Below are 10,168 nucleotides of genomic sequence, written 5' to 3' on the forward strand. Positions count from 1 at the left end.
ACGGATGAACTGCACTGACCAAGAGGAACAGCACAACAACTATAAACTGTGTACACAGGGTTGACATACTGTACAGCTATTTATCGCTGTACATACTGTACAGCTATTTATTGTACAGCATGTAGTCAAGTACGATACATTTATAAGCACTGTTGCACTGTTACATGAATTGGTGATTAAATCATTTAATGTTAGCTTCATAGTTGTTTACCTTATCTTTAATCTGTTTCCCATCAACACACCTTCCTCACTTCTGCACCTTCCCCATCTTTCTTGTTATTCCTCACCGCTTCATTCTTAATATATCTGGAAGGTCTTTGTATGTTTTTTTTTTCAGCTGCTCTTATTTTATTCGTACTTCTGTGGTGTCTCTACTGTGACGTACCTGCACAGCTTCCTTGTTCCTACCCAGAGTGCCGCCCTTATGGGAGGAGGCAACGTGAGCCAAATACTGGATGACTTTCTTAGTGTTCTCTGTTTTCCCAGCTCCAGACTCGCCTCTGGAAAACAGACACACACAGACACACACACCGCAAGTAAGGAACACACATGTACACAAAGAATCATTATTCTTTTTACACTAGCTCCATTACAAACACATATAGCCTCAACTATGAATGGTATATATAAGCATTTTAAAGAGAGAGAACACACAAGAAGAAGTGGCCAAACACTCATTCATAACACCAATAAATATAGAGCCTATGCAGTGCATTCAAAGCCACAGGTCTAAACAGAAAGCAGGTGTGAAGGATACAGGCTGTGTCAGTATTGTTGGTTTTGGAGAAGAAAGAAGGACAATAGAGTAAAAATAGCAGCAGTAAAAGATCTAAAAGAAGCAGACGCCTCATCCTAAAAACACTGATTCAAGATGAGCCCAAAGTGGGATCCCTGACAATGACAGGAAGAGTCTGGCAGGAAGACATGATGACAGGGAGAAGGATGACAGGGAGAAGGATGGCAGGCCTTCAGGCAAGCAGGTAGGTAGACAAACCATGGATACAAACAGACAGGAGGGTGCATTCACATTACAGGCCTGACCTTTTGCTAAGATGTGATTTTTCTTTCAATTCATGTTTGAGAATGGCCCATAAAAAATATCAGTGTGAACATTGATATGTCCTGCATTAGTACATTACAACAACAATTAATATGCCACGTGAACTATGAATTTCTGCAACAAATGACACCAATGCAAGAAACTTAATCATGGAAATACGGTTAAAAAGGCCAAAAAGTGCTAAAAGGCAGAACTGTACATTTATTATTAGCTGCATAGAGACAAATAAGAAAAATATAGCAGTCAGCACAGTGGAGTACCCTTTAATTGTGATTTTATAGGTTTTTTTCCCCCCATAAAAAATCTTTTCACACAACTGGGAAAAGAAATTCGATCTGTGCGACATTTGAATAAAAACAATCTTAATTGATCCACATTTGCTTGAAATCTAAATATGTTACAATTACATGCATAATAATAATAATAATAATAATAACAACACACACAAATGAAGGCACACAAATGAAGGCACATGAGAGCACACCAGACCCATACACGCACACTATAACACTCCAACAAAGGCAGACAGTCTCAATGTGACCCAGAGATTTTCCTTACGGCAAAGTACAAAGCATTAACAGAAAGATGCACTGGTGTCCAGTAGACTACTTACGTGCAGAGGATTGCTTGATCTTCTCTGTCTGTGAAAGAAAAAACAATGCAAGGACAAGTGAGTAACATGAAGATAGAGGAGTGTTAAACGTGTGGTTTATTCCATGGCTGACAAGACAGCAGAGTCATCATCAAACAGCTACAAGGATCCCAACTCTGCATATTTGAAGGTCTACGCATGCTGACATATGATTCCTTTAAAAAAAAAAAACACACTGCAAGGTGCTGTATGAAAGTGTAGGAGGTTATAATGCCAGTGGTTGGCTCATGTTACACCAAGCCTCTACCGGACACTAACCAGGCATTACATGCTCTGGAAGCCTCCATATAGACTCACACCACAAGTTTTGATGGCTAATAGTTATATTATATGTGGCACTAGCCCTCTAGCCCACTGCTCCTGTGTATAAATTTGACTGTGCTTTGACTCTCGACATGTCAGTCACTCCGACACTAATTAGCACTGCAGAGAGAAGCAGGTCACCAGCTGAACTGGTCTCTCCAGGCTGCTAATCCACACAACACTTATTCAATGGGTGGACATTGTTTGCAACATTACCTAGTGTTTTTAAGATTCCCACACGTTCAGTCTACAATAATTCATACTGGTCCTACAGGTTCAATCACTGTGGTAACACACCTACAACCTACCTTGGGGGGACGGGAGATGACGAATACATAGACACAAAGAGGCAGAGACATTGCTCAATCGCCCCGTAACTGCTTTTAAATGGTTACTTGGAATTCTTTCTCATGAGCTCAACATGACAGGTAGGGCCTACAAATGTCTGTTATACAATGTATATCAATGTCTATAACTATCATCACCACAACAAATATACAATATCACTGGGACAAGGAGTGCCACACCTGGAAATCCCTGTTGCGAAAAAATACCATCTTGCCTATTTGTTTTCACTTTTAAGGCTTTTGATAACAGCCACAAGTCAAGACTATGCCACACCTTCAAAGAGCGTTCATGGTGTGGCTTAGCGACCAAAGATCACAGACAGGATTCAGTACCATGTTCCAGGCCAGCTGAGCTGATAGCAGATGTATGGGTTAGCTATAGTGTCAGTAATAGTCAAGGGTCGCAGGTCACAGATAGTGTTAAGTACCTTGTAGCATGCTGCGATAGGCGGCCTCTGATATGGCGTAGATGTGTGGGGGCATCTCGTGGCGTTTTTTGCCCCGATACATCTCCACGATGGACTCTGTGTAGATGGGCAGGTTCTTATAAGGGTTCACCACCACACAGAACAGCCCTGAATAGGTCTGGAAAAACAGAGAGAACAGAGAGATTTACATTGACCTTATCCTCATAGTGCAGTCCGTGGTGCCTTTTATTTCACCAACAATTAGGATATCAGTCCAGTCAGAATAAATCTGCATCATTTTGTTTTAGGTCTATTTAATAACCTTCTGTTTTTGACAGAACACTCTCTCTGCACATGCTCAGTCACTTGAGTTAAGTGGTTTGTGCTCGTTTCAGGGAGACTGTCAATAATTGTGGGTGGCTTGACTTCTCCCGTTTGATAACTGCAGGAGTCGCATATTCTTATAAAACTATTGCTTCAGCAGAAAGTACAGCAGTAAACCGAAAGGAGGGTCAAGCGCTCAGTGTAGCTCTGTCCTTTACTTGAATCAATATATTATGCGGGCCAACACCATTCTCCCTGAGTCCCTCCCTACTTATTGTGACACAGGTAAACACCTTATCTGAACATTCAGGGAATTGTCAATTAAACTGATTTAAGTCAAGCAAACAAACAAGTCATCCACTTCCAGATACATAACACCAATCACATCAAGAATTTCATAATAAAAGAATATGGAGATAAATGTGCAGATTTTTGTATGTTTATAAATGTATCAGTTGATTCAGAAAGGAACATTTTGCCTCATGTGAATGCAGCCAGTGATTTTCTACACAATGTCTATCCACACCCAGACATTAGTAGTGAAAGTCATGACGATACATAATAACTACTCTATCTTGTCATATTGTAACACGCCTCTCAAAGCTACTCCAAAAATCTATCCCTGCTCCTCTCTTAAATCTTTCCTCTCAGCATCATCCTCCATCATTCATCCCATTAATAGTCAGCTCAATTACATTTAATTACCTATATATTATTCTACTTTACTATTTACTTCCTGGGCACGGATTATCATTGGCTTACATCACTATGACTTCCATTCCTATCAATTCTATCCTACTCATATGTATTATTTGCACTCTCGTCCCTCTTTTTTGCAGGAGAAACTGGAGATGCCTCCCACTGCCACTAAACACACATAAACAACGGTGTAAACTGACTCCTCACATATCAGTTACACAGGAGATGCCAGAGGAGCTTACACATGCATGTACATCATACAGACTGACACAAACATGCATATATGTGCATTGGCGTCAGAACCATGTCCACAGAGTCTTTATTAGTTATATGCTGTGAACGCGTTCACCTGCATTCATTGTTTCGTCCACTCACATAGATCAAGCCAGAGTAGTATCTCTCTCTCAGGTTGTGCAGCACCGAGGCTTCGTTGAGACAGGTGAGGTCGGCCATGTCCTCCACTTTGCTGAAGCGCGGGGGGTTCATCCGCTGCACCTCCTCCCTGGACAGAGTCACCTTCCTCTGGCTGTCTGTTAGCTCAACCTCCACCTCATCACCGCGCTCCTCCCGAATACTGGCCGACTGGGGGTAGAAGTACAGAGAGATTTAACAAAGGCAGTATGGGATGAGATGAATTTGCTTTTTGTAGGTAAAACACCACGGTGAACATCATGTCTGCATTTATCGTTAATGTGAATTTAATAATTTCTTGCATTTAAAAAGATGTTGTTCCGGAGCCTCAGATCTTCTCAGAAGTCTTAAATCTTTTGCGTCATTAAGGTTGTTAGTGAGATAAAATAAAATAAAAAAAGACTAAACTGATGAAGCCGTGATAGGTTACCAGTCTAAAGCAAGCTTCAACATCCTGAAAATGTTAATTCATTCTGCACTGAAAACAATTGAAGCTAACAGCTACCTAGAAGGTAGAACATCAATTACATTTCTTTATGTAGCAATCAAAAATCAAAATCAATGTAGCCGCATTGTTTGTTTATTTGTAGGTAATGAGCTATAGAGAAATAAAAACTCTGGTCTAGTCCTTTAAATTCTACCCAGCTGGCCTGCATATAAAATGAAGCAAACAATGAAAATATATTTGTGAAAATGTTTGACAGAATCTCTGCCAGTGAGCTTTAGACTAAGAGCAGTCATTGTATTCGACAGCAGACAAGAATAGATGGTGAGAGAAAAGAGAGGAACTCTCTTGTCATGCTGTTGGTCTTGTGCTTGCTGGACAGGAAGTAGTGAACTCTGGTTTTGACCAGGTCACAGGACTCTGCTCTGCTACTCTTTATTCGCTCTGCTACTTGACATGCACAACACACAAAATATGTGCGTTTGTGTTTGTGTGTATGTGGGTGTATATTAGTCACAGATTGAACTACATGCTCAGAATATGAAACTGGATGAAAGCGTGCATTTCTCTGTGTGTGTTATACTTTATGAATGTGTATATTCGGTATGTGTGTGCGTGTTTGTCCTACAGTGCCATTCTCAGATCATGAGTGTAAAATGAAGTCAGTGTCTCTACAACGGCCTCTTTAACATTAGGAGGCTGAAGGAGAGTATTGTTCTATTCATAGAGCTCTCTATGAAACCAGTCCAGCAGAGAGAGGGAAACTCAGAGATAGGACATCAAATTCATGTGTCACATCCTACAATATGCACCAATGAAAACTCATAATGTGCATTATACAAGTACCCAGGAAAAGTAGAACAAATTAATATTATGACATGGGCCTTGTTATAGTTATTATATTATATAAATGTGTTAGAGCATCACAAGGCATACTAAGGAATTTAATAGGATGAAGGAAAGCATGGGATAGAGTGTATTGTCATCGGGATAGAAACATCATAAAATAGGATAACACATACACTTACAAAGACTCATACGCCCTTTGCTGCTTTGCCTCACCTGTTTGACACACCTTCAACCAAAGGCACACACTTGGAGCTAATTATTCACCAGAGGATTAATACTTATATAGTAGGAAACAGGAAAACAAGTTGTAAAAATAGATGGCATTTAGCCCTGAAATTCAACTTTAATTTAAGTTGAATCTCTTTACATCCAGTCTGATTTTAATTAGATGTTGGTGCTTGTTGGAAACAAAAAACAAAAAGTCATAAATTTCTCTCCCGCCTTACCTCAAAGCCATGCTTCTCTGACGGCACCCACACCAGCCTCTTAGCCGCCCAGTCGGCCTGGCTGGCGGCGGAGAACATAGAGTTGGAGGTGGGAGACCCTGGCTGTGCCGCCCCTGATATCAGTAAGCGGGTGACATCGTTGACACCGCCCCCCGTTGGCTTGGCCATGGTTCTACTGGCACTGTGAGAGGAAAAAAGGGGAGGCAAAAAAAAAAGATGAACAATAAAAAGTGAGTCTGCGTTAAGCCATTTTTTCACATCACAGGCCTCTTGTCTTGTGGGAGACATAAAACTGGAGCGCTGAGGACTGTCGGACAGTGACACTCACTGATGTGATTCTGTGTCAAGACACACATACATCATGTGCAGCCACGCACAAAGCAAGAGTAGTAGTAGCAGCACGCAAGTTTTATGCAGGCCATATCCAGCTGAGATTGGGTCAGGGTTGGCCTAATTGAAAGACAGCAAATCAAGGAGAAGAAGGGAGGAAGAAAGACAGAGAGATCGGTGGGTGGAGGGGTGGAGGATGGAAGAAGAGCGAGATACATCAATCGACAAAGTAAACTGACATGACAGTGAGAGGGGGAGGGATGGCGAAGAAGAGGGGAAAAGGGTGGGATAGCAGAGAGGATAGAAATGGACTGAATCTATTGTTAACTGAAAAATATAAAGCAGGCTCCTACTACAGCCCAATCAGTAGAGATAAAACTCTAATGAAGCCCCCGCTGAGAACCAGTGCACACAGTGGACCCAGTATCCTGCAAAAGAGGAGGTGACAGTAGGTAGAAGTGGTTACTACTCTAAAACATGAAGGCAACCTCCAGTCTAGGGATAGACTGATTACCGGCCCTGGCCGATTATCTGTATCGCCGTTTTATTTGCCCGATAACCGATAAAGTTAATTAATTAAAAAGTGCACTACTTTGGCTCCGCTACAGCTCTGTGTCTGTCCCTCTGCTCCCGTTTCACTCACCATTGAGCCTTACTTAATGTCCCGCCCACAACACTGACTATCTTTTACTGTGTATTATGTTTAAAGTTTCTAATTTATTAAATAATTTCTTAAAGCATTTAAACAACATTTTGTGTTGGAGTTTGTAACATTCCAAAATCCTAATTTTGACTTAAAGATTTTCATTTTCACTGTAAATGCATATCGGTTTCAAATATTGGTAATATTGGTATCAGTTTAATTAACTAGTAATAATCGGTATCGGCCTTGAAAAGCAATTATCGGTCGATCCCTACTGCAGTCAGAGTGACTGTAGCGCTACAACAGGATGCTTTTAGATTTGCTCTGACAACTAAGACAATGTTCAGCAGTGATTTTGTGAGAGAAGTTCTCTCGGTGGAGAACAACTTTCCAATGAGGCTAGTGAGGAGTGACATTGTTTTAGATGGGCTAGTTGCTGCTCTGTCCAGGATGGCCCAAAATGATCATTCAGTGTTAATTATCACCCATGTGCAGTGCAAGATATCAGATAATTAGACCTGAGACAAATAGTCAACTAACAGAAAATTAATCAGCAACTATTTAGTCAATTGAATCATAATTTAAGTTTTTTTTTTTTTTTTTTACACAAAAACGGTAAACATACACTGGTTCCAGCTTTTCAAAAGTGAATATTCTATGTTTTTTACAATAGTAAACAGAATATCTTCGGGTTTTGAACGGAGTCATTTTAAAATGCCACCATGTTATCTTGGAACTTGTGATGGGCATTTGTCGCTATTTGCTGACTTTCAAAAAACTAAAGAATTTATCAAAAGAAATAATCAGATGAATCAATACTGAAAATGTTAATTGCAGCCATACAGATAACACTCTACTGTATGTAAGCACAAGACTATTGACATTCATGCAGCTCACAGTCTAATTAACAGACTAATTTAATTGCAATTACATATTTCTACACACAACTACTTTTCTAGGAGACTGGAAAGACAGTTATTTTGGATAGGTTCATTTGAATCAATGGAATCTGATTATCTAAATTTGGCAAATTATGGCATCAATTATGATGCTTAAAATGAGGCTTTATGGAGGAATGAGCTGGCACTAGGTACTTAAGTAAACGCAGCGGATGACTGATCAGACAGGTATACTATTGTGTCGGCCTGTTAACTATTAGGCGTCTCCATGCCTCTGCAGGTATGTCATCTGGCTTGATTCCTGCTGTGCATCACAGTTTAATTTTTTTCCCACTGTCTGTTAATGACAGGGCCCTGTCCTTAACCCTGCCTTAACCATACCTGTTACTCCAATACGACTTTGGGTGTGGTGTAAACACATTGACAAAGACGGTGCCACCACCCAGCCACTCAGTATGGAAAATATGTGATCCCTGACATAAGTGTTTACCTCAGGGCGAGATATGTGGGTTTTGTAGATAATCTAGTTTCTTGTTCATGGTAATGAAGAAACATGTCACCCAGTGCATTGGTGTGGCTGAATGATGTGTGTTTAATAATTATTGGATAACAGTGGAGAGCTATGTACAGAGGAATAAACTTTATATCAGGCTTTGGCTACACAGGCAATACTTCATCATCATCATAAATATAAAATAAGCAGCCCTATTCCTAAATCAGCTTTAACAGTGACTATAGAAGAAGACTTTGCATGCCTTCACTTTAGCTGCAGTGTAGGATGTTGCCGATTCCCATCATTGGCAATGATTCCCCTAAAGCAAAGTCTTCTCCCTCTCATTCTCTCACTCTCTTACTTAAAACACACACACACACACACACACACACACACAGGTTGTCGCAGTACAGGCTGGACTGACCAGCAAACTCGTCCTGCAGCAGCTGGAGTTGCCAAAACCTGTCTGCTCTCCTCCATAGCAACACTGAGCAGCAGCCCACAGACAATACCTTCAGAGTCTGAACTGAGGTCATTCACTGCGGGGGTCTTTTGGGGTGGGTGTGTGCGTGTGTGTGTGTGTGTGTGTGTGTGTGTGTGTGTGTGTGTGTGTGTGTGTGCGTGTGCGTGTGTGTGATTAATGTGTGGGTGCCTGCGCGTGATTGTGCGTGTGTTAAACGGGTGGGGGAGCAGGAGACGCCTTTTTTCTTCAGCTTTGCATCGGTGATGATATTGTGACATATGCGCACTTCAGAGACAGTGAGGAGATGTGACATTATTAATCCACTGGCTATGATGATAATTACAGTGCGGCTGCAGATCAGTACAGCTGCGGCGTGACCCCTATAAATTACCTGCATTTTAGGTCTGTAGCTCCAGCACAGAGGCAACCACGCCTTCAGCATAAGACATGAACAATCACATGGGCCCCAGCCTGTAATTGACTGTGAACCGCATGCATGTGGCAGCCACATAACCAAGCAATTTTTACTGAGAAAAAAAGCTAGGTATATATGACACAAAGATCACAGTAGGCCAATACCTTATAATTATATGGGTCGAGATCCCTTTAATATGGCCATTAGGCAGACAGTTTTTCTTGACCAGACTTCAGGTCATCTCGAAGTCTCTCTTTGAAAGCGAACATAAAGATCAAACCAATATGAACGCCTCTAGTCCAACCAACGTTTCATTTTTAGGCGTTATACCACCGCATTTAGACCAACCTAGCGGGGTTAGCCAGTTCCACTGAAATATGATACGTTCAGGATATTACACTGGCTATTTACGAGTTGGATTAGAGTAAAGGCAATTAAATCTCTCACCTTCAGGTTCCGCTCTGAGTCGTGGATAAGGCTGTGGTGCGAGGAGAACCGGGGTGAGGCTGTTTTGTGGGTATTTTCCTGCCTGATAGGTGTGTAGCAGCCTACCGCATATGCGGCTTTTATCATTGCACCGCTCTCTCGGTGGAGCCGCACTCACTACTCGATGAGAATAAAACAGAGAGCAGTGAGGGCAAGGCGACGGCTTCAGCCCAGGAGAGCAACTTCCTGCTAGGAGACCAACCAGGTACAAGGAAACGAGTTTTGGTCCAGCCTCAGAGAGAAATAACTCCAATAAAAATCTACAACCGGGCAGTAGACCCGCCTCATGAATGCCACGAGAACTTTCCGCCCCAAAACTGGCAAAAAACAAGTGCGGCGACGAATGGTATTAACGGTAGCACAAGAGTCTCCGCCTTTAACCAATGCTAACGGACAAGAGGCGGGGCTAACTGTGACTGACGGGTCAAACAGCCAACTGGAGCGCTGCAGCAGGTGTCTGTGCGGCACTCTCGCGCTAGAGAAGGGAGATTTGCGC

The 10,168-nt window shown here is 41.7% G+C and overlaps 1 protein-coding gene across 7 annotated transcripts in view; it reads right to left on the minus strand.

The window, feature by feature from the left end:
* myh14 (myosin, heavy chain 14, non-muscle) overlaps window positions 1-9,955 on the minus strand; it is a 32,194-nt gene extending 22,239 nt beyond the window's left edge. For 3 of the 7 annotated variants that reach the window (XM_036006098.1, XM_036006096.1, XM_031299421.2), the window contains exons 1-6: window positions 9,634-9,954; window positions 5,944-6,124; window positions 4,168-4,374; window positions 2,791-2,947; window positions 1,674-1,701; window positions 386-500 (exon numbers count right to left, since the gene is read on the minus strand). In XM_036006098.1, coding sequence (XP_035861991.1) covers window positions 386-500; window positions 1,674-1,701; window positions 2,791-2,947; window positions 4,168-4,374; window positions 5,944-6,111 — 675 coding nt within the window. In that variant the 5' untranslated portion in view covers window positions 6,112-6,124; window positions 9,634-9,954. Of the gene's footprint in view, window positions 1-385; window positions 501-1,673; window positions 1,702-2,790; window positions 2,948-4,167; window positions 4,375-5,943; window positions 6,125-9,633 lie in introns of all 7 variants that reach the window. The other 4 variants (XM_036006100.1, XM_036006101.1, XM_036006099.1 and 1 more) reach the window with 2 other exon arrangements.
* Between the last annotated feature and the right edge of the window lie 213 nt (window positions 9,956-10,168).

Source organism: Sander lucioperca, chromosome 10 (assembly GCF_008315115.2).
Source record: "Sander lucioperca isolate FBNREF2018 chromosome 10, SLUC_FBN_1.2, whole genome shotgun sequence".
NCBI lineage: Eukaryota > Metazoa > Chordata > Actinopteri > Perciformes > Percidae > Sander > Sander lucioperca.